Source organism: Photinus pyralis, unplaced genomic scaffold (assembly GCF_008802855.1).
Source record: "Photinus pyralis isolate 1611_PpyrPB1 unplaced genomic scaffold, Ppyr1.3 Ppyr1.4_LG6, whole genome shotgun sequence".
Taxonomy (NCBI): domain Eukaryota; kingdom Metazoa; phylum Arthropoda; class Insecta; order Coleoptera; family Lampyridae; genus Photinus; species Photinus pyralis.
In genome coordinates, this window is record NW_022170663.1 from 44,176,592 (window position 1) to 44,201,929 (window position 25,338).

The window sequence follows — 25,338 nt, forward strand, 5'->3', positions numbered from 1 at the left end:
GCGTTGGTACTCACCAGATTTCGCAAATCTCTTCTAAAAATTGTGTGGTTGCCAGCTTGCAAAATGTGTCCATCAGTGTCCATCGTCGTAGGTTGTATATACAGGGTGAAACCTCTCAAACTTTACAAGTAATTGGCGTCCACAAAAACAGCGATTTAATGCACATTGCAAGTAGGTGGTGGATTAAAAGCACTGCACAGACCAATCAAAGTCTTGGCCTGGCTTCCCGTTGATTGTCTCTTTGATTTGGAAATGAAGTTGGCCTTTCAGCTGTCTTCTGCACGGACCGGTCACAGAATTCAAGCACTTTGTAAGTCGTGGAAACTTTCAAGTAGGTATATCGTTCTCTTCTCGAATGGTCTACCAATAAAATCTTCTTCAGCGGTACGGCGGTGGCGTTGCTATGTTACTCTAGGTATGATTGTTCTTCGAAAACCACCTTGGTGGATGATTTTAGCTTAAAACGCACGACACGCTCTGCAATAAGATGACTTTGAGTTTAATCTCATGTTTATCTCTGATTGTAGATAAGAAGTTTTGTTATCGCGGCAAAAGCCAATTTATGTCAATATAAATAAACACGGGTGCAGTTTACCATTATCAACGACGCATTATTAATTTGTTTTCATAATACCTATCTGTTAAACTGTTAAAGGGAAACGGGCAATAAACCATCCCGACCGACAACGGACCTCACCACTACGGAACGCAAATTTTCTTTCCTACGCTCACTAATCTGTAAATCTCTCCAGTCGCAACAACAATTTTGTTGAAGATGAATGTGAACGTAATGGTTGTTAGTTGCTCTGCGAAGAGGAACGCAATCAAGTAAATACTAAAAATCGAAAATGGGTTCAGGAAATTTGCAGAAGAAGGAAGATAGAAAGTAAATTCCCAACATTCCTGAATTTAATAACTCAATAGGAGAATGAAAATCAAATTTCAGGTACTGTTATTAATGTGTATTCGTTGTTTATTCATTTTACAAAAAAAAAGTATAACATATATAATATGTGATTACATGAGGATTGGGATTAAAGAAAATTTTTTTAAACACGTTTTTTTATATTTTTTTTTGTTGCGGCTATCGATTTCGACCTTAACAGGTCATCTTCAGGCCGAGCGTCATTTGGTGAAGTGAACGTGCATGTGACATTAGCTGTATTCGTTTCAAGTGATTTCACTAAGTTAAAAAATCAGTTTAAGTGATTGCACTTTGTTTTTTTCGTTTACAATCTTAGACCATATAGTACATGGCTATATGGTCTAAGATTGTAAACGCAAAAAATCACTGAAACTGATTTAACTCAGTTAAATCACTTGAAACGAATATAGCGATTTTGACGATGTTATATATTAGTTGTCAGGAATGGAAAGTTAGTGTACCAAAAAGTAGGGTTGTGTATAACTTATACACAACCTCACTTATACTACACAACCTCACTTTTTGGTACACTAACTTTCCATTCCTGACAACTAATATATAACATCGTCAAAATGTCACATGCACTTTCAGTTTCACTTCACCAAATGACGCTCGGCCTGAAGATGACCTGTTAAGGTCGAAATCGATAGCCGCAACAGAAAAAAAAAACGTGTTTAAAAAGATTTTCTTTAATCCCAATCCTCATCATACAACACGTTTAGAGAACGATGGAACAATACATCAATCGAATGTGATTACATGCTTACATTCGACGATGCAAAAGTGCTACCAACTAACTAATCTGAAAAACCTAACATTAATACATCACAGTTATCCCTGTTAAATCATATCATACCTATACTTCCCTGTACTCGCTGACAAGCAAAATCAGCATTTCCATTTTGCGATGATGATTACATTTTCGGCGATCGCGAAGCTCTCACTAGTTCACTCCACAACGAAACGCAACACGCAACGGTAAAAGTATTCGCGACCGAGATTTCTGCCGACGACGACCGTTAAAAAGAAAGGAAAATTGTTTTAAATAGAACAGGAAGACGTTAACTGGGGATTTTATTTGGTGAGCGATATTTGTTGGAAAACAGTCAGTTTTGCCGGTATTGAAGTTTTTGCTACGAGTCTACAGTTCTGTTAATTATGTAGTTTTGTAGTAGGGAGTCTAGTCGAGTTAAGAACAAGTGTGCTACGTTAAACACAGAGAAAAATTTAGGCGTTTACGAAGAAGTTTTGTTCACCATTGTAATTATAGCATTATAGCGTCGTCGAAACCAAGATTAGAGTGCTATAATTGGAGTCGAGAAGTGTTTCAAAGCAATATATCACCGGGTGTTTTGTGTTTGAGCGTCATTTATCTTGAATCGCAGTTACGATCGGAGATTTCGCATTATTCAAGCTAATTAAGATTTCTTTAATTAATTGTTCCAACAATCACTTGTTGCGTGGTATGTTAATCTGGCCCTGAGTGCCTGTTTTTTTCCTTCTAGTTTATTTATGTCGAATAAATTTGTTCATCTGTAAATGGTTGGTTTTGTGATTAATCGAGCCCAAATTACAACCCAGATAAGAATTCTCAAGGTTTTGTCAGTACAGAGTTTAGTGACCGTTTGCCATTGCACATAGCAATTTAAAAAATGGAACAAAGGTTAAGAAAATGAGTTTTTTTATAAAATTGAATATAATTTAGATTTAGCTATGTGTACATAATAACACGTATCTTACAGTCTGACTGTTCAACAAAATATGTACAAACATGAATGAATGATCGATTTATACAATAAATAATATAAAAAAAGAAAGTCGACGGATATGACTGAATAGAAACTGTTCAATTCTTTATAGTTTATATTTATTATATTATTTATATCATGTAACATGAAAACAAACAAATGGCTCGTGCACGAATACTCATATAAAACATGTAATAATAACACATCATACGTTTATTAAAAACATTTACAATTATATAAAAAAATAAAATATATCTAAAGCTAAAATTTATAAAATCTTTAAGAAATTTTAAAACGATTGCCGTTCAGATATAATTAAAAATACTATGTACAATAATAATAATATTAATAAAAATTAATGGCTTTTTCTCACAACAATAATAAAAAGATTGCACGCAAGCCATTTGTTCTGTACAATATCTGATGAATCTATAACGAATCTAGCTATCAAAATTGTCAACACGTGTTAATCATTTTAAATGAAATATATAAATTAGTATTATGCATATTCACAATGATCGTAACTTACAATATGTACAAAAATATGAATACAAGTTCGCGGATGTAATTGACCTTTGTACACTGAAGTAGACAACGTAATCTACACGTGGTGGTTGCATTATTAGCCTATTAAACATATACTAAATAACTTAACAACGTGAGCTAAAACAGGTGTTGAGATTAGTAAAATGTACAAATCCGATCACTGGTCGCTATTTTACAAATTAAGAGGTACCTATGTCACATGTCATCATCTAACTTCGCAGTCTTTATTGAGAGGCAAGGGCGCTGGAGGAGGAGTATGAACAGGCTCAGGTACATTATTCATAGGGGGCGGTGCCGGCGGCGGTGGGGGAGGAGGAGGTGACGGCACCTTATCACTTTTCTCCTCCGAGGTACTCTTAGAACTAGGCTCGTCCGTCTTCATTACGTAGCCTGAGCCCGTCTGGCACCGCGACAACTTTAATTTAATCGGAGACACTTTGTTTGGGCGAACTTGTCGAAGCGACGTCGCGCCACCGTTCGGCGCGATGTCCTTCGAAAGATCAACTACCGGCGAACTCAACAGTTTCGCTTCCGTTTTACAATTCGTTTCACTAGCACCGGTCCGTTTATTCTCACTACCACGTTCACTAGCAGTCTTTTTACCGAACCTTATAATTAACTTAGTCGAATTTTTATCATCGTTAGAGATGATCTGAATGCGTTCCCCTTTTCGCTTTTTATGCTTGTTGCCGCTCTTGTCTTTCTTTTTCTTTTTTTCCTCGCCGAAGTGCGCCATCACCATCTTTCGGTACTTCATACTCTCCCGCTTTAGGTCTTCGACGCTGGGCTGCGCGATATTCGTCAGTCTCTTTTTGGGCGGCCGAATGCGATCCTTGCGATCTTCCAGCTTGGGACCGCCGACGATGCTGTTGCCGCCGATTTTGATCTTCAACTTGGGAGTATGAGGCTGTAACGGTTTCGCTAGCGGTCTACCTCTGCGTTTATTACCTTCGGATGCGTTGCTGCCGGTCGAGCCGATGCTACGCCTTCGCTCGGGGGCACCGTCGTCTTCTACGGAGAGCTCGAGTTGACGCAGCTCCCGCGAGAGGGCGCCGGGACGCGCTTTGTTTTCCTTCGGAATTTTCGCGTCTAGTAAACCGTCCGATCCCGTCCTGTAGTCTCGGTAGTCGTCTCGGGTCGGTATGCTGGTCATGGACGCGACGGCTTTCGGGATTGTGATAATGGTGCGGTTGACCGGTGGCGCGGCCGGTGCCGCCGCGATACCCGGAACGGTCGCGGGCTCGTCCATGTTCATGTCTTGCGTCCAATACTGTCGTAACAATTCCTTTTTGCGCATGCGTCGCAAATTCGATGTTCCAGAGTTAATGGCGGCATTAACGTTGGACATTGCGTTGCCGACTGAGGCGCTAGAGGAATTACTTGAAACCGCGTTGGATTCGACCGATGGCGGTAGCTGAGGCACAGTCGCAGTGTAATTGGCAATTGGTCCTTTAATTTTCACTTTCAATTGGTTACGAGAATCAGACAGTGATACTTTTATATTGTTGGCAGTCTCTCGTAGTGGAGTATCATCGGCTTTACGCGCCGTTAAGGCAGATCGCAGCTCTTTCTCGAAATCTTCGTCAATCTCATCGTGCACTTGCGATTCGGCGGTGCCGCTAGCAAACGCCCCCAATAAATTTGCCTCGGAGTATCCTTGCGATTCGAAACTGTTGTAAGTACGCATATCCACCGGTCCGGGTAGCACGGGTTGTACGATATCCGGAAACGTCTCGTTCGCAACCGGCGCGATGGGGGACTCGGCTTTTGCGTCGTCGTTGATGGGGGTCGGCGGCCTAAGATCGCGCAAGTCCGCGTTGTACGGTCTACTTTTGTGCGGGGGAGATTGCGAGGAATCTCTCGATAAATGCGAGGCGTCGGATTTACGTTCGTGAATATCGGAGGACTTTCGCCTTTCCCGCATCGCCTTCAAGTCGCCCATGTTGTCGTTACAGATGTCGTCGTCGAAATCCAAATCGTATACGGTTCCGACCAACTTATTGTGAATGGTATTCGTGGCGCCGAAGTTATAATCGGTACTTTGTGCGTGACTACCTCTCCCTCTACCTCGTCCTCGACCGCGTCCGCGAGTTTGTGCCTGCCCCCGACCCGCCCCGCGTTTGCTATCGCCGCGTCCTCGTCCCGGGCCGCTAGTCTTCGTCGCGATTTCCTGCGCGGGACTTTTATTCGGAGACTTATTCTGTTGCGATATAAACCGGGCCGAGGTTCTCGTCGGTTTGCTCGGCGACTTTTTACCGACCGAGCTGTTCGATTTGAGCGACGGATTCGGTGACGGCTCAATATGGTTGGTGCTGGGCGTTGAATTACTTACAGTCGGCGAAAGAAGAGACGGTTGCGGCGGCTCTTCCTTCTCGATGACTTCCTTCGGAGTAATCGGCGGTAAATTGACCATCGCCGCCGTCAGCGCCATATTGTGCTGCGACGATGTGAAAGCTGCCGTACACGCCGCTGAGTATCTGATTGTCTCTTCGACCGGTTTAGGCATAGGAGGTATAACGGAATGAGAGGCGGGAAATGCTGCGCCGAAAGCGGGGGGGAACATTGCCGCACCTGGGGAAGGAAACGGAATTTGAGTATTAATATTAGGAGGCGGAAATAAACTAACGGGACTAACAAATTGGGACGGCTCCGAAAAAGGTGGGTAAGGGTCGAGAGCATTCGGCGGGAACGGATGGAGAACTCCGAATGGCATTTCTAAGTTCGGGTGATTGATCATCATCACGTCCGGCCTTTTCATTAAATCATCGTCGACGTCATTTCTACGGGAACAAGAACTCGACGTTGACGCGACAGAACTGGATGATGATCTCCGTGTCGGCATCACCTGACTATCGGCCCACTTCGCCTGCGGATGAATATCGGCATACGGCAAAGGACTTGGCATACAATCCATAGAAGTTTGCTCCAAGTACGGAGTCTGCGATATTCTCCGATCGTGCAGACTCGGGGAGCTATTCTTAGTGAACTCCTCCTGAACGCGCTGCGCTAAAATTTGGTGCTGATTCATCGAGTATTGCTGCACATACGCTTGAGGTAAATCGGGCGGGTTAACATTATAGTGACTTTCCGTGGGAATAATCGGGCAGCTTTCGCTCGGAGGCACCCACCGCTCGTCCGCCTGCGCCGAATCGCTGTGGTCCAAATGATCGTGCGATTGCTGCGACTTATTACTTTCTATAGGAACATCGACTTCGCAAGTTGAGTACTTATAATCGTGAGATTTCTCGGCGCGCTCTTTGTCCGTAACCTCGTTAACCTCGATCCGCATTTCTAAGCTAACGTGAGAAGGCTCCGTCTCCCTTACCTCTACATCGTTCGGAACAATTTGCTCCATATCTATCCTATCAATATCATTTTTTGTACTCGACGCCACGCTAACGGCGTCTTCCATATCACAGGTGGTCGATTTCTTCGACAGTTCCTGCCTCAGTTTCTCAACCAAATTTAAAGTTTCTCGCGCGCTGTCCTCCTTCGAGTCCTCCTTGAACAACGAAATGTTGCCATAACTGAACGTCAACGAACCCTTCATTATCTCCTCGTCCTTTGAGATTCCAAATCCGTCATCCAAAAGATCAAAATCGAGCAGGTCCGTCTCCTTGTTGGGATGCGGGGGTGAAAATATCGATCGGGCCTGCTTCTTTTCGTTCACGAAATCTTCCACTTTATTGTTGCTCTCCAACTGAAAACTTTTACACACCTTCTCGCTGTACACTTTTCGACTGTCATCGATCGTTTCCTCTAGATTCCTCACGATGCACTTCGGACTACTTCTAACCTCCTTTTCGGCTTGGAATAATTCTTCAGCATAGATTTCTTCGCCAGGTTTCACTTTGGGAGATTTCTTTATGGGTACCGTTTCTTCTTGATGCTGCGGAATAACTTCGTGCTGCGGAACAATTTCGTCTACCTGATGAATAGGGGGTTGATCCTATGGAACACAATATATGCGTTAGACTTTTTTTTGTCCAACATGCAAGCCAAGGTGGTGTAGAGTGTTCCCATTGGACACATGAATTAAAGCTTGTTGATGGAAAAACCAAAAAACCGACCCTTAATGATTTTGAATGTTAATGCGTTGCTATGAGTATGATAGTAAGCAAAAAATATAGCAAACGACCTCCTGGGTATGGCTATAGCATGCGCAAAACCAAATTTTGAAACAGGCGTTAGATTTGTTTTTATTCCAAGTGCGTATGTGTCAAATTTCATTTAAATGCCTTCATAAATAAAAAAGTTGGCACTGCGCATGCGCAAAACAATTTTGAAACTGGCGCTAGATTTGCTTTTGTTTATTATTTTATTTTGCCTTTATGTTTGAGTGGGCGGGGTTTCATCCAAGGCTGCCCAACCCACTATTTACATTTACAAATATCCATGCCCGAACCAGGGACTCTTAGCACCACAGATCAGCTTTAACTGAACTGCGCCACACGGACCGGCCAAGTGTCTATGTATTAAATTTCATTTAAATACTTTTATAAATAAAACAAAAGTTCTCAATTCAGTTCATAAATGGCCGGATGCGAAAAGGTTACTGTGAATCTTGAATCGATTAGACTCAACTTTTGGCATTGCGATTTATTTGGCTAAAGATATACCCACATTGAATTTTATGCAATTCGGTTCATAACTATATCAAAAGGGCCTTCCTTATTGTTTGGCCTACATTGCCAATTCACGAACGGAAATCTACAAATGTGATAAAGAATCCACCTGCAAAATTTCATCGTAATTGGTCCATTAGGATATCGTGCTAACGGACGGACAGACACCACAAAATTATAAGCTCGCTAGGAGCCCGTTAATAACGTTTGTCCCAAAATGTTATAAATGTGGTGAGTTAGGCCATTATAAGCGGGACTGTATGAAGTGTGAGAAGAGTCGGGAAGGGTCTGCGTTTGTTAGCGAATCGGATATCGTCAAATCTGTGGATTCCACTAATGTTTGCATGCAGATTCCGTTGCAACGCAGCACATGACCATTATCCGTAATTGGTTTTCTACTTTTGGGGTGTTTTTCGGTGAAAAGTACATTCACGTGGGCCAACCAATGACGGAGCTTGGCTAGGGAATCGTCAACATTGAAATGATTGTCAATGGTAAGGCTAAAAAGGTTATCTTGAGGATGTGTGGTTTGTTACGGCAGTGGGTAAAAATTTGTTCTCGATAACTAAGAAGAAGGTCATCAGAATCCTGCACCAGCACCAGAACCTGTAGTACCAACAAAATAAGCGGGGGAACCTCTACCAGCCGTAGGACCTGTGGAATCAAAGTCAAGGTTGTTGACACCAGGATCTACTTCAGAAGTAGCCTTTTCCACCTTCCATCTCTGAAAGCGGAAGATTGTGAAAGTCCACCAAAGTCAGATAAGTCAAATATTTTTTGTTTGGGAAACAGTACTGGAAAAGAAGTGTTACACTAACGTGAAACTAAGACAGAGATTTCTGCCGCAGTATTGGACGGCGTAAAAACAACGTCATGTAGACGTTATTTCGGTCTAAACACAAAAAATAATCGCTTTTGTAAATTATTTAATCCAGATAAGGTGTTAAAAGTAAGACACATCTGGTCGTTTGCGATAAGGAGTTTTATTATCAGGCGAAATTTAATTGATGCACGTGTTCTGGTGCTGAAAATGAGATACAAATTTTACAAAGAATTGTGTTTAATCTGGAGAAGTGAGAAAATTGCTGCTGCAAGTTCCAACACGTTTGAAAAGCGTATACTTTTTACGCTAAATTACGGGCAGTCAGCCCAATTTGTTTTGTTGAAGACGCAGTTGGTCAATTTTTATAATTAATCGGTGCAGACGCAAGTTAACCAAAGTTGCGTCCGTTAAGATTTATTATTTTATTTGTTAACCGCTTGCGTGCGGGGTAATATGTCCAAAAAAGCTTTTCTGTGTTTCAAAATAAATTTTTGTCTTCAAATAATTGTGTTATTATTTGAATCCATTGTGCGACCCGGATCGAGTTTTTCATGTCACATTTTTCTGTCATGTGTGAATCAAAATTTGTGTAGAATTTGCGGAAGTTGATCAAGGCCACCAAGTAACAAAAGGTGGATCACATGAATATGCAAAAGTTACTAACAATTGATATGAATACAGCATTGCCCATTGTCTGACATGAAATAAATATGTATCCATGAAGGTGTTTCCGAAGTTGTAACCACAACCTCAATTAAATTTTTTTACTTTGTACTACTACATTGTGCTCCTAGTGCTATAATGTGCCAAAGAAAATAAAGGATTAAGTAAAAGTCAAAGAAGTGTTATATCTACTATGAATCAATTAAAAAAAAATTTACAAGATCTAAAGCTTAAAGCGTAAACACCCTGTATATTTTGTTGTCATATTTAACTCATCCAAAAATCTTCAACTTTTGGTAATAATGTCCTATGGCTAGAAGTAATGGTGCTGTCAATATGCAACAGAGAATCCTCACTGGGTCCGTAAAGTTCAACATCAAAATCAATGGTTCATTAATGTATGGTGCGACATACTCCACAAACGAATTATAGGTCCACATCCTTTTAAGGAACCTTCAAATGGATGTTCTTACTTACGTTTCTTGCAACAGGAGTTGCCAGTATTATTGGAAGAAGTGACGAATGTCAAAATATGTGGATTCAACAAGATGGTGCTCCACCCCACTTTTATCGTGAAGGTACAAAATATTTAAATCAGCACTATCTTCAAAGATGGATTGGCCGTAGAGGTTTTGTTGCATGGCCGCCAAGATCGTGTGACTTTACCCCTTTAGATGTTTTGTATACCGGTTCAAGTTAGTTTTCCTTATTTAATTGATAAAAATGTAAATTTCCAAAATCTATAAAGAAAACCGTTGAATACAAATAAAAATATACCATAACAGAATAATAATAGTGGAGTACTCTAGGAAAAGGATGGTCTCATATAATGAATGACTTCTTTGATTTGAAGTACGGTAACAAAAAATTAGAGGCTCTAACGATAAGTGTAAATGTCATAAAAAATATTTACGCACAAACCGACCACTTCAGACAGGCGACGAATTACGCCAAGTATCAGATACATTATGACTATAAGGTTTTATTTCCCAAATTAAACTTTATTTAATTCCTCGCAGCTTTAATAGTTGTGGGTTAAAGACCACTATTGCTCGTATTTAGCGTTAATAGTTTCTAAATCGTAAATTATCCCTTAAATATGAAGCTCGCAAACGTTAATTTACACGATTGTGAACCGTAGTGGCACAAAATTTTTCCGCAACTAATAGACGCCTTATCAATATATAAAAACACCCTGTCATAATTACTTAATCTGAATTTCGTAACGCGAATTGCTGACTATTTTAGTTTTTTGCATCACACCCATCCCCGTTTGCTACAATAAACTAGATTTTTCTACCCAATTAGATTTCTTGACACCTATCAATCTCCTTCGCGTAAGATAGTTGGTAGATCTCACGCTACCTAGCAAGCTTGATAACCACGACTTCTCGGCGCCTCAAGCTTTCACACGCATTTGAAAAATCAGCGCCGCATTCAGGACCAACTCACGCAGATGCATGCAAAAATGTGAGCAAAACATCCGTTAACGGGCTCTCGTTACAGTACCCCCCTCAATTAATTACCTCCAACCTAAAAAATGATTCAGCGCATTATAGCCCACTAGGAGCGCAATGTAGCACAAAGTAACAAATGTTAATTACAGTAAGTTGCGTTTACAACTTAGGAGACACTCTATGCCATGATCCATTCCTACAGAGGGGTAAACTAGTTTGAAAGCAACCGTCCCCAAAATTAGACCCATTTTGTGTAAAGCTGGCAATAGCAAAAAGTGTACAAAAAATCATTACCTCATCCTTTATTTCTTCTATGAACTCTTCCTTGAGTTCCTCCTTGTTTTCTTTCATCGGCGGCGTCATAACCTTTTCGACCACTGCAACCTTCTCGGGTGAAGCCTTAAATCTCTCCCCGCCGCTCTTGTCGAGCTTCTTATCCAGCAACCTTTCCAAACTCGTCTTGCTTTTATTATTCGAATGATCTCTACCCGCCTTCCTTTCGCGAATTTCGCGCTCCAAATCGACGACGCTCGTCTCGAACCGCTCGCCGACTACGTTCTTGTCTTCTTTCCTGACCGAAGCGAGTAGATCGCCGGACTTGGCGACCTCTTTCTTAGCCCCTTCCGCCACCTCATCAGATTTTCCCTTTCTAATTTTATTTCTTTCCCCTCCCACCGATTGGTTATTAGCGATATCTCCAAGCCCGACATTAACATCTCCGGCTCGATCACTCGAGTTTCGCGACCTCGTCCGCGCCTTTGCCGGCCTTCCTCTGCCCCTGCCGGCTCCCAGCGATGGTTCCTCTCTTTCAGGAGGTGTCGCAGGTTTCTTATCGGACAGTCGGCGAGGAGGCCTAGCGGGTTTTCGGTCTTGAACGCGCGCCGCTGGCTCCCTTTTGAGCTTGGCGGGGGAGGCGGGTCGACTCGAGTCACTAGAGTCTGAAGTACTACTGTATGCCTTAGACTTGGCTTCCTTGTCAAGAAAGGGCCAGTCCTTGGCGTTAGTAGTTTTCTTAATCGTGTCGGGCGGAGGCGACGAGAACAGGCTTTCGGTTCGTGATTGTCGCTTGGGGGGCTCGTCCTCCGTCTCGGAGCTCGAGCTGCTCGAAGAATCAGTGGAAGTACTGGAGGAGGAAGACGTACTGCTATTAGAGGAAGACTTACGTTTCACTTCGGGAATCTTTTCCGGTTGCTTCTTTTTTATTTCCATCTCCTTTTTGGTACTAACCGTTTCCGGCTCTTTTTTCGGTCTTTCAGATTCTGAAGCAACCTCGGCAGGTGGTAGAGGTTTCCCCAGGCCGCTCTTTATATGCTCGGCCGCCTTCTTCGCGGCTTGTCGCTGCGGAACATACGACAGAATTTCCAGGTTATCATCTTTGTCGAACTCTTTCTCAATATCGAAGACATCGGACTGTTTCACCTCCTTTTTAGGGGCAGGTTTGATCTCCTTGCCAGTTTTTAACAGTTTCGGTTTCAGTTTTACTTTGTCTTCGGGACTGGAAACGTTCTTCGGCTCTAACTCCGGAGGCACGGGCTCTTTCGGTCTTGAAACTGATGTCGACTTCATATTCTCGGATGCCTTTTTGGCGGCCTGTCTTTGAGGTACAATTAGATCGGAGGGCACATAATCCTTTTTGTCGGGCGATTCTTTGTGCTTGCTCGATTTTTTCGTTTCGGGCGTCTTATTTACACGTTTCGAGGTCGATGGTTTTTGCGAAAATTCTTTCACAGCAGCTTTGGTTCTCAGCCGATTTTGTTGGGAATCGCTAGCCGCATTCGACGATTTATCGTCGTTCTTCGCCGACATATCTGAACTATCGCTATCGGAATAAATGGAAGATATTTTAGCTCTATGAGATTCTCCGCCTTTTTGCACTCGAATTGGCATTAGTTCGTCGCTGTCAGTGCCGGAAATGCCAAGCTCGTGCTCCATCTGATGCAGGCGCGACTTTGACAATTTCCCCCAGTCTTTCTTGACGTCTTCTTCGCTGCTGCTCTCCGTCTTGCTGACGCGTTTCTTCCGGCGCTCCACCGCCTTTCGATTCAGCGTCCGTTTGTGGCCTCTGTTAACCTTCTTCTTCGGTAAAGAAAGAGGTGGCTTTTCGTCATCTGTGCTACTATGCATTTTAATAATCGGTTTAGGTTGTTCGTCGCTGCTACTGGCGGCGGATGCGCTACTTCCGTATAGACTCGCACTTCGCCTTTTAGATGATCCGTTAAAGTACAACCGACGATACGGGTTCTCTTTGACGCTCTTAACCAGTCCGTTCACTTCGTGCTTCTTATGGTCTTCAAATTCATACTGCGGCGACTTAATTCCGGCAATGCGCGCCAAGATCACGTCGAAATCTTTCGTGTGGTCTTCGGCTTCGCTGTGCGAATACAAACGATCGTATATCGAAGGACCGTGGTTTGCTTCGATAACGGCTTGCACAACTGAAGTAGACAGAGAATGACCCGTCGACAAGACGGCGGCTTGTTTGTGAAAGGTCTGTTCTCGCATTCGAAAAAACGTCCTCGACAGTTTCTCGCGCCTACTAACCATGTAGCACAAATTCCGCACCCTCTCCAGATCTTGCCGCAATTGCACAAACATTTTCATCTTTTCGATATCCGCCTGTTCTTGTTTATGCGACAGCATGTCAATGTCCTCGAATTTGGGTAGAAGCAAAGGCTTATTATGGCCCGCCCTACGTTTCAATTTCCAATAATTATAAATATAATACAAAGCTTCGTTATCTACATCTAAATGCACCGTAACGTCCTTCATACTGACGTGCTTATCGAATTCCGCCTCGATTTCCTGAAGGCGAGCCGCTCGCGCTTGGTTTTTCTCTTCGGATGTCATATCTTTCCGCTTTTTCCGTTTGCTATCGTCGTCGTCCGACCCCGAGCAAACGCTCTTCTCCTTCTTGCTAGTCTTACTGTGCTTCTCGCAGTACGATCGCAACTTAACGCCATCGTCCGCGTTCTCATCCTCGATGATCGCCCGCATTTCAAGTCCATGCTTAAACGCGCACGTCACGTGATAAGCAGTTTTACAAGTTTTTACCGAACACTGTATACACGCGCCGACTCGCTCGCGACACAGCACGCATATCAGAGCCCACCTACTCTGCGGAATACTTGAGATCTTCGTTATCGGCTCCATTTTCTCGACACAACCTATGCTAACCTCGGGAATCCACAACGCGCACGACACGTGCGCCCACTTCTGTCCGGATCTAGTCGCCTTCATAGCCCCACCCTTATTCGGACACAGAACACACTCGGGTCTTTGAGAGAGCGAACAGGTACCGCACAACCACTGCCCGTCGGGAATCCGCGTAATACCGTAACAGGCCTGATGTACACATATATTACAACTATCGCAGAACACCATTTCGTTCCCCTCCTCGGAATCCGGCGATCTACACACATCACAAATTACATTCTCATCATACTCTATGCCTAGCCCCTCCTCGTTTCGCAAAATCGCCTGCATTTTATCCCAACAATTGATCTCCAACCTCTCGATTACCCTTTCCAGTTGTTCCTCCGTAACGTGACCGAGACCTAAAGCGGCCCGTTCGCCGTTCAACAATTTCAACCAGGACACGTCGCACTCGTCCAGATCGTAAGAACAGGCCGCCTCCGATTTGGACGCCGCCGTTGACAGAACGTGATCGTCCACATTGAAATGCTCGTCCTTTGTGATCCTAATGTACTTGTTCTTCGGCCTTGAAAAGAAAAAAAATCGTGAGCGTGGTCGCCAACCAATAAAAAAATGTTAAATACAAGACATAAGACATCCGCCGCGTTGCGTAAGATGAGATTTAATTAGTTTCAAGATAAGCACGTGTTATCGCCGATAAGAAAACAACAGGTGTGCAGTTTGTTTCACAGCGGGCGTTAAGAAAATTTGGTTTTGGTCAGCCTGTTGGCAGTTCGTCCTTTTGATACTGAAGCTTGTTTATTGAAGAAAGTGGATTGAATGTACGACATCATCAAATGGATTGAGTTCGTGAGAAGTTTGAAGCGCTTTATCCGCATCCGGAGAAATAATAGCTTGAGTGTGTATCAAGCCGTTCAGTGCATAGTGATATTTCTCCAAGTATTCGCTAAAGTAACATTTTTCTATTCACCATTTACTTAGTTCTTTGTGAGCCAGAATATCACATTTAACAACCAGATTTTTGGATTATTAAAAGTAAGTAAATAAGATTCTTGGAATGATCTTAAAGACGAGCCAATTTCGTTATTAGAATAATCTACATACAGTATGGTGCAAATGAAAAGAATAAGTGGATTATTTCTGAACTCTTAAATAAATTTTTGAATGAGAAGTAGGCTTCTGATACATCATTTGAAAGGTCTTTTAATTCTCTATTCATTACAGAGTTGGCAATCCTTAATTGTTACTTAACTGCAGAGCTGGGCAAGATACTTTTTAGAAGTACTTTAGAATTAAATACTAAATACATTCAAAAAGCAAAAGTATTTAAATATTAAATACTTTTTTAAGCAACATAAGCAAATATTAAATACAAATACTTTAAAAAGTATTTAAATACTTCTGGAAAAGTATTTCACTACTTTACAAACTATTTAAATACTTTGTAAAGTATTTAAATATTTTGAAAGTATTTAAATATTTCGAAAAGTGTTTAACTACTTTCGAAAGTATTTCAATATTTGAAAAGTATTTAACTACTTTTGAAAGTATTTAACTATTTTCGAAAGTATTTAAATACTTTCAAAATATTTAAATATTTTGAAAGTATTTAAATGTTTGGAAAAGTATTTACGTACTTTCGAAAGTATAGTATTTAAATAGTTTGAAAGTATTACATATTTTCCAACATAAAGGGAAAGCTATTGTAATCGGTCGAAAAATTCAAAACTGATACCAGAAATATCCGTTTCGAGGTCCAAATAAGTGGTTTTTGTGAAATGTGAAAAATGTGTGTGTGTGTGTGATGAAATTTGTTCGTTGACACTATCTTATTGAAACAAGATTGACTTTAAATTTCATACACGTGATTTGCGTTTTAGTCGTAATATCGCATAAGCATAAAGAAATGTACTAAAATTTAAAATATTACTTTAACACAGAACACAAGTAATAGACCATTTTTCATTGAAGAGGCTCTTGAAGGTAAACAATCAGTCATGATTTAAAAAGATAAATAATAGTAAATTGAACCGCATGTTTGTATCTGGAACACCTTTATTTTAATTCCATCATATTTCAGTTTCTAGTAAATTTACGCCGATTTACTTATCTAATGTGGAAAAGTTTTTTGAGTGAGATTTTTTGTTGACTATTTGAATATGGATTTAATATTTAATCTTGGAAAAATATTTAACGTTAGCTAAATGGACAATACAACGTGCTTTAGGCTTCTGCTGCGGTAAGAAGCGAAAAATTCTAAATTGGGTCACTGTCACTGAACGTATATCTAGTGACTTTAACTGAACGCTGTGACTTGCGCCATCTGTTTACTATTATAAGAAGCAGCCCCCCACAAGGAATTCCATTTCTATGTTTTCCTCTCTTCCTCGCATTGTTTACCAGTACTAATGACGGCGCATGCGTTGGTCAAGTTTAAATTTCCCTTATGAAGTGATTTGTCTCGTGATTTCTACTGTGTTTAAAGTAAGCGATAATTAATTTTACTACTTCACTTAATTAGAGATCCGATTTTGTTTTGGAGCAAAGGCATGTAGTTGTGGGACGTGAAAACGAAGCAGAGATCTGGCTTCATAAAAACTACCCAGATTTTTTTTATGGATTCTTGGTTGAGAACCGCTGAAGTAGCCTACAAATGTCATTGACATTGCGGACACGAGGCTTTCATAATAGAGCCAAACTTTAAGTATGCCTAAATCCACCTATGAGATATTATCATTTACATTTCGAGCCACATGGTTGGTTGTATTTATTTCAATTTTGTTGTCAATACTTCTCATATGCATACCTAGCACATACAGACTTTTGGTACGTATAGAAGCAAGATATAAAATTTTGTCATAATTTTATTATTTTTCCAAGCGCAACTAAAAATCTTAATTACGGTTTTTGCATTTCATTTTACAAAAAACTGAAAATTTCTCCATTGCAGGCCATATTTTTTAGTAACCACCCAAAAAAACAATGGTATCCATATAAAAAAAACCGATTTTCATTATTCAAAAATTGTGCTTCAAGTAAATGTGAGGTTATGAGCTTCTTTTAATATTATAATTATCTAAGACTTCCTTCCACTGGAATAAAAGACTGAAGGAAGGAGCTTATGTGTCATTAGCTTAGGGGCCTATTAGACTTCTCAATATGGCGGATGTTCATAGGCGCAGTGGCGTGCATATACTTAATATATTTAATTTTTTTTTTGCGGTTTCTACTGAAATTACATACATTTTACTACGGACAGGTTCATCACTTCCAGTAAATGAATTCCATATATCTCGCCTTTCAGTGTCTAAAGGAAATCTGAAAAATAGATATATTTCAAAATCGCTACGGCAGTGGATCTATATTATATAACCTATAAAATGAATGAAATGAAGTGTGATGAAAAGAAAGCCATTTTTAGAAATATAACATTGTTATGTATTATGTATTATGATTCACTTTGGCGTAAATGTCAATTAGCTGTCAAAGCCAGCAATATTACAAAGCCTAATTGAACCCCAACTAGCATACGTTAGAAACCCTCCTTTCTTAGTCTTTTATTTCAATGTTTCCTTCCTATATTTTCTCTAAAGTCAATAATAACAATGCAGAGGCTTCCAATGAAATAAAAAAAAAAACATTTTCACGCTTTACAAAGTTAGCCGGAGGTGGTATAACATTAAAACCGGCTCACCTAATGACTCATATGGGTATCCCATTAGTGTCCCAGATAACAGTCGACTTGGCATGCCATTGAACATGGCCAAAATCCCAATTCGATAGATGGTTTATATTTATACAGTGTGTCCAAGATATGAATGAACAGCATGGGGAATTCGGAAATCATAAGAGTGATACACAGTCGCTTAAATTAGAAGAAACTTGCGTATTTTAGGGCTTAGTCAAATTCGGATCAGGTCCGAAGATATTCGAAAAAAAACGAAATTAACCATATTCGTTTTTTTCTTGCCCTGTTTCAAAAGATATAGGAACTTTTTAGGCTCTACAAGATGGTGTCCACAGATTTTCACTGCAACGTTTCATCTTGGACAAACCATCATCAACTTTATATTTTTATATGGATAAGAAAAAAATGACATACTGTATTGAGTTTTGACATTTTGTCAACGCCTACTACATCAAAATATTAAAAATTGTTTATTATGTCAGACAAAGGGCTTGTTAGTAAATTTTCGTGTACAAAATATCAAATTTTGGTTCCTTTAAATGACATATGTAGTAAAGAATCATATTATGCCATACATCATCGTATTTGTCCAGTCCAGATAATTCGAGTCTCAACAGATTCCATGTAATTCTATTGAAGACTTTTTTTTAAAATAAGTTTAATTTTAATTTTTTAACGTTGTGGGCACCATCTTGTATAGTTTAAAAAGTGCGTATGATATCTTTTCAAACAGGGTCAGAAAAAAATGAATATGGTTAATTTTGGTTTTTGTCAAATATCTTCAGAACTCATCACAATTTTAAGAGTTGAGTGGAAGAGCAGACACGGATCCCTGCCTGAACTCGCCATTTAGACAAGATCTGTAGAAAATGTCTAATAAAGTCATTTATTATTATTTTATTTATTTTTTTCATTTGGGCATCGACCTCTAATGTCATTAACTGTCGTTATCACATTTTCAAAAACAGATTTCTCTCTCATACACCTCATTATTTTCCTGTTATTGTCGGTTTCGTTGTTAAGACATTGTTTTATATTGCTAATTTGTATTTCTGTCTTACAGCAGAAAATTCTATACATTCAATGATAATATGGGGTACCATTAATGAGCTTAAAAGTTTATTGCTACCTGTTAGATTGGTATAACCCATGCGAAATTGGTCAAGACCACTTGCTCTCTGTTTGTCTACTTTATCTGTTGAAGTTGTGCTGTATTGTTCAATCCCCACATATTTTCCCAAAGTTTAATTATTCTTTCCTTAGTTATTATTATTATTTCCGAATTTTTTAAATATTATTTACTAAACCCTAAATATGCAACTTTTTTTCTAATTTAACTGTTCGCTCGTGTCTTGGGCACACTGTGTTTATAGGTCTAGTGACAGACATATGAAGACATAAGCATTTATACAGGGGCTTCAAACTTGACGGTTTTTAAATTTCATGAACGCGGCTTTGGTTCAGAAATATTTGTTGATCGCAAACTGGAAAATAAGAGAAATACTATTGATGACTTTAAAAATTAATCGTTTAATTTAAAACATATTTAATTTAAAGAAATTCATATTTCTGAATCAAAGCCTTATTGAGAAAATTTAAAAATTGTCAATAGATTCCTTATTTTTGACTTTAGAATACAACTTTTGTTAACAATATAATTCTCTACCTTACGAAGGTGTCATATACAGGGTTTCCACTAGAAGTGCGTTTTTGTCAATATTTTGAGAATGTGGCTGTCAATCGTTTTTCTGTTTTCACCATTGTAATCTGCGTAAAAAAAACACTATACTGCATTCATTATAAGAAGGTAGTAGATGGCGCTGTGCTTGAAGACAAGCACACACAGGAAAAATTTAAAACGGCACCAAATTATTGTAAAGTAGATATATCCAATACTGCAAACAGAAATAAATCTTTGACATTAACAGCTAATGACACTTCAAGAGTTTAGTTGACAATAAAAACTAACAGCTTGCAAAATTCGCGACTCGTTTTATGTTTCAGCGTAATACTGACTCCTGTTTTAACCAATCACAGTGAAGGTCAAAGCTTCCCTATGCTTTTTACCGCTACCTTCTTAAAATGAATACAGTATAGTTCTCTAATTTAACTCCCCTTGTATCCCTTATAATTACCAAGTTGGCAATAGTGCAGAAGTTTGAAGACCTTGTATATGGTGCAATTCGGTTTTAGTACCAAATATTACATTAACTAAGTGATTTTTTGATTATGGTACAAAGTAACATATTCTAGACACAAATGATCCCACGCCCAACGTGGATTTTGTTAAATTTTTGCTATTGCAAATTAGGTAGATAAATTTTTAATGGAACGCTCTGTATATTTTTCAAGAATTGAACAGATCTTTTCTTTCTGATTTAAAAAATATATAATATGTTCATCATATCCAGCATTTGTAAATTTTGATTACATTAACATTAAAAAGTTGATTATTTCTATGGTAAAAATAATAAATTAATTAGTAATAAATAATAATGGCAACTGGGATTTGGTAAAACAATTTGATAATATACTATTAATGCAAATAAAAGCAAATGCCAGCATTTCTGAAAAATATACCAGGGGTTCCATATTAAAAATTTACAAAATCTACATTTTTCACTAACTTTTCGATATTGATTTGTTTTTTTACGTTATATTTTCCATTTCCAATTTTTACTTAGAACTTTTTCATGTAGCATCTGCCCTGTCAAGAGATATTGTCTGATATCGCACTAATGGGACAGCCTGCATATTGTGAGGTGTCAAATTTATAGCATTTTTTCATTGTTTACAGCATTGCACTTTTGTCAGGGAATTTTCTAGTGTTTCTATTTGCTTGAATGAAGCAATGACATGTTTAAAAAATTGCCTGTCGCTGGGATGTAATGCCATAGGGCATAGAACACAGATATCTTATACATGAAAAAAATTGTCCTACGTCATAACAAACACAGTCTGAAATTCAAAATCAAACATTTTCGTTAATAATAAAAAAGTTATGGGTGTAAATGATCCAGGTGCAAGAAACACCCCCTAAGCAGTCTCATTTTCCTAGTGGTCATCCTCGCAAAATGTGAGTCCTAGTGGTTATTTTTGTAGGTTTGATAGTACCATGAATTCTCATAAGAAAGCGCTTACTTTGGACCACTCTTACACATTTTAACTGAAAATAAAATATTTTATGAAATTTATAAATACACCATACACATAAAATGGCCACCTGCATATGAAAAAAATTATCCATTTTCGGAAAATCAAACTCCTTTCATTTAAAAAAATTACCAATAAGAATATGCCATAAAAAATCTAAAAAGTTGTACAAAAATCACAGTGCATTATTTGCAAACAGAACATATGTACATGGTTTCAACAATTATAAGACATATGTATTGTTTATACAACAAAGATATTAAAATAAAACAATAAACACAATGTGTATTAAAACCATGCTTCTATTTTCACACGGTTAAATCATTTCTAGTAACTTCACTTAGTTAAGAATTCAAGACTGATTTATTTGTGCACTAATTAACAATTACAACAATAAATGAACTTAGTTTGTCACAGAGGGCGTTTTTATACAATAACTTACTGGAACACCTTGTGCATTTTCATTGGTGCAGGTACTCAAAAAAATGACTGTCAATTTACATTGATACCTAAAGTGTTATTCATGCCAGACTGACAGTTTGTTTCAATTGTCGTACTTACTACATGACTTATTGATTCTGTACTGCACAATATTTCACCCAAGCAACTAGATCAATTCGTGACAAAAAAACCTAAAGGGCATACAGAAAACCGAAATTACCGACGCAAATACTTACATTCGAAATTCATGTCGAGATCTACCATGGTTGCACTGATTAACGGTGACGCACGGTTCGGGCAACGAGTCCGGATTAACGGGCACCTGAACGCCCCGCTCCCACTCCTGCTTCCACTGGTCGACGATAACCCAGTACTCGTCCGAAGCGAGCGGCTCCGAATCGGGCAGCTTCATGGCGCTGATGAGATCCTTTCGAAATAGTTCGGCGGGCGCCTCCGTCGCCGTCCGATTGTAAATACTCTTAAGATCGTTAAACGGCCTCGGTTGCCACGCTGCAGCTGCCAGGGAGGCCGTCTCCTCCTCCTCAACCGTCGGCCGCTAAAAGCCAACAGTCAACGAGAGCGAAAATGAAAGCGGCAACAAGTACGTACCTTACGCCGTTTAGTAGGAACAGAGCCATCGTCAGTGCGGTTAGGCCGTTTTACTCTCTGGGACATTGCACTTATATTGTGCAGGTAGGTGAAAACTGTGCAACCTAAAATATCAGTCCCCAATTAGAATGTCATCGATCTCCCATTTGGTGGGTCTATACAACAACCAATTGATACAAACGAACACATTTGTATAGCGTTTTTAATTAAATACTAACTGTAATGCTTGTATAAACCTTGTTGTTTTCCCATATACTTACTACATATTTGTTTAATTTTTCAATTTGTGCACCAGTTTAATTAGGTCTGAAACAGAGAGAGATTACATTAAAACACAAACATCCATATGTAAGTAATATGGAATATTAAAACAATGCCAGTTAAATAAAAAGTGAAATATTAATACAAAAGGCACAATTTATAATGTATTGCCTATGGCTATTATTTTGTGAAGCTTTATACTGCACCTACATGTATATCAAACAGTTGACTGCATGCAGAACGTTTTAAACAAATGAACGGCGCATTCATTTTCAATGAAAATAAATGAAAAATTCTACAAAATAGATTGACAAACTGCAGAGGAGGCTCCCATGTCTACACTGTAAACATTTGAACTTAATCGTCTGTGCACTCACTTCTACCCTTAGATTTATTTCCAAATAAAGCAACACATATGATTATTAATGTATTACCATTTTCTTGGAAATTATGCGTGTATAACAGTGAATTTCAATGTTTTATAGGTAAAAGTCCTCCATTAAACTCCATTTGGTAAGCTAACAACATTGACAGCGCAGATGGCGCATGAATCAGTCCACTAAAATTAAACGTGACTCTTCACAGACGAGTTTGCGCGACTTTTTAAAAGTGAGCGCGATTTTTCAAAACAATTGAGCTTTTTCCTAGTGCCCGTTTCTAGGCGTACCACTTTTAAAAGGTAGATCTGTGACAAACGAAACTCCGGCACAGATTAAAGCCAACCTATGGCAACAACATTAGCAAAAGGAAGATAACGCAGCGATGTGGTATTTAAATACCACCTTTTTACCATCTTAACAACAACACTTTACAAGTGTCTGATTATAAATTTATGGGGTTGAAGGGTACAGTTACATACAAAGGCTCCCTCAATAAACACACAACACACTTGCAATAAAAAATTCTTAAAACTACATGGCCTTCCCGATAGAAAATTCGGACCTTTCTACACCCTTCATCCGTTGCTTCGATTCTTCATTTTCAGTCGTCTACCTTTCGCGCGCGTACACCCTAGGGCCTCGGGGTATCTGCGAGGGATGAAAGAAGTCTTTTGTACTCCTTAGACTAAATCAAGGCGTTTTGTCTTACATTTAAGGGACTTTTCCTCAAGAAGGGATTAAAGGCAATAACAAACGAAAAGTGAGAGTACTGCCAAACACAATTTTAACCTTGGAAGATAAATTCTGATGGTTCTTACATCATGTTTTCTTTTCGGATTTGGGAATCAGTAATGTCCTCATGGCTCCTTTTGTGAAGTTTTAAGTAATCTCTACGTTTTGTACAAGAATCTTTAAACTTCTAAATCTTCTAAACAATTGTTAGGTATTTACATAAAGGGCAGGAGAGTGACACATTTTTGTGGCAGCACTTTCGTATTGCTGGATGCAGATGAGACATAAGTATATGTTTTATACATGTATTATTTATAAGTATTTAAATAGATTAATAAACTGCTTATTTATAAAGAATATTGTTTTAAATACTTGCGTGCTTTAAATATTATAATTTTCAAATAGATACGAAGAACGCATGCGCCTTATGAAGAGTCACGTTTCGTTTGAGATGTGAGTGCGAATAGGTGAACTACAATAATATTATCCGTCTCTTTTTCTCTTCAAAACAATTTTGCTTGTTTTTGGCAAAAAAATCGCGAATTTAAAGAGCGCCCTTACAAAAATCGCCGCGACGCGTCCGCCGCATTAACAAAAACGCGCGTTTTCATCAATTATCGGTCCGATTCGTGAATCCGAGCAAATTCAATACGCTTTCTCTTTCCAATTTAACAAACTAGCATTTGTCCTCATTACGCATTCCTCTACTTTTAATTATACACGATCTGAACAAAAAAATTAATAAATCGGTTCATAGGTTGCGATTGGCGAATAAAATTTTGGCGGTTCTCGTTCTATTATTTATAACTGTCGGCTAAATGCGTCACGTGATCTTTGGCGGGGGTGTATTGTTGTCGTTTTTACAAAAATTTGAATAGAGGGGTTAGGCAGGTAAATAAATAACGGTAAGTGAACGAGGATGGGACCTTAAAAATTTTTATCTTAACGAATTCTCCCAAATATTCCACAATCCGAGTGTAATCAATAATCAAAGCACGCAGAAGCTGACGTTACGCCCACCTATCGCGATGGAACCTTCAAGCCGTTTTTTCAAATTAAATGCGCAATTCAGTTAATGAAGAATTTTGGGCTTTTAAAATGTCAATGTGGCAAATTCGCGCCACACGAACAGCAAAAGTAGTCTACCGCCAAATTCTTCAAAGTTCAATAACTTCTAACGATCATTTCCCGCCATTTACATTATCTTTGTTTGTTTACTTTTGTTAAGCGTGAAATTCCTTATAAACATTCAATTTTGTACCGATTTGCATTGCAAATTGAGTTGGTCAACAATTAAAATTCAAGCCTATAAATCTTAGTAAATAAAAAAGAAACCTGAAATAAGATGCGATTTTGGAAAATTTGATATAAATAATAACATTTCTAACCTGAAAGTGTAAATAAACAATATGTAAATTCACTACAGTACAGGGTGTCTCAGCTATATTTGCATTTGTACAGGGTCTTGGATGATGATTCGTGTCTGAGATCAATATGAAACCTAATTAATGGACATGATGGTGGTGACATCATGAATTATTTTTTCCACTATTCGTGTCGATTACTTCCTCGATTGCCATATTAAGATAGCTGTAAGAGTTTTCATGTCCTACTATCCCTATTTTTTATATTAAAAACTGGAAAAATTTCCCAACGCTGATTACGCCAAAGCGTCAGCTGATGCACGCGCCTCCTAGATTGGAGATCGAGCTACGGAATAAATTTAAAGGAGCCAATGAGCGCCCAGTTACCATCCGATCAACGCAAATCAGCTGATACTTTGGTGTTTGGTTTTATATAAATTTACAACAATCGCGGTCATTTTCGGAGATGCATTTTCTCACTCGTGTTGGAAGGCGTTATTATGGTCACTTTCTCCGTCCGAGGCCTTAACTACTCTTACAGTTTTCAAGGTATGTAGTGCGTTCTTTTTGCATTCGGTAGCTAATAACTCGCGTACTTCAATTAAGAAAAATCTTGACGATTAGTGCCTAATGTCAACTTTCTTATTTATGGAGATATTTCTTTGAAATTTTAACCACAGATGCTTCTATAGTAAAGATAAGCATATTATAAAAATGCGCATGTGCAAACTGCGTAATTTCATCTTTCTACGGAAATAATTTGTTTTTAA

The 25,338-nt window shown here is 39.0% G+C and overlaps 1 protein-coding gene across 4 annotated transcripts; it reads right to left on the minus strand.

The window, feature by feature from the left end:
* Window positions 1-2,748: 2,748 nt before the first annotated feature.
* Window positions 2,749-22,621, minus strand: LOC116173355 (PHD finger protein rhinoceros). 4 transcript variants are annotated; one of them, XM_031490764.1, is made up of 8 exons: window positions 22,527-22,621; window positions 22,092-22,137; window positions 21,832-21,935; window positions 21,459-21,778; window positions 17,184-17,258; window positions 12,467-14,505; window positions 11,082-12,430; window positions 2,749-7,168 (listed from the first exon to the last, which is right to left on the minus strand). In XM_031490764.1, exons 3-8 carry the CDS (start codon window positions 21,895-21,897, stop codon window positions 3,425-3,427), a joined length of 7,593 nt encoding a protein of 2,530 aa, XP_031346624.1. In that variant the 5' UTR covers window positions 21,898-21,935; window positions 22,092-22,137; window positions 22,527-22,621; the 3' UTR covers window positions 2,749-3,424. The 4 variants fall into 4 exon arrangements, with proteins under 4 accessions (XP_031346624.1, XP_031346622.1, XP_031346623.1 ...); XM_031490762.1 differs by having other exon boundaries at window positions 11,082-14,505; XM_031490763.1 differs by having other exon boundaries at window positions 11,082-14,505; window positions 22,303-22,604.
* Window positions 22,622-25,338: the final 2,717 nt, after the last annotated feature.

Excerpts from the sequence above, each read along its gene's own strand:
- LOC116173355 (XM_031490762.1), bottom strand. The coding sequence starts at position 21,897 with ATGTCCCAGAGAGTAAAACGGCCTAACCGCACTGACGATGGCTCTGTT. Across the intron at positions 21,779-21,831 it reads TTCCTACTAAACGGCGTAAG|CGGCCGACGGTTGAGGAGGA; the intron begins GTACGTACTTGT and ends GTTGGCTTTTAG. Across the intron at positions 7,169-11,081 it reads TAGAAGAAATAAAGGATGAG|GATCAACCCCCTATTCATCA; the intron begins GTAATGATTTTT and ends TGTGTTCCATAG.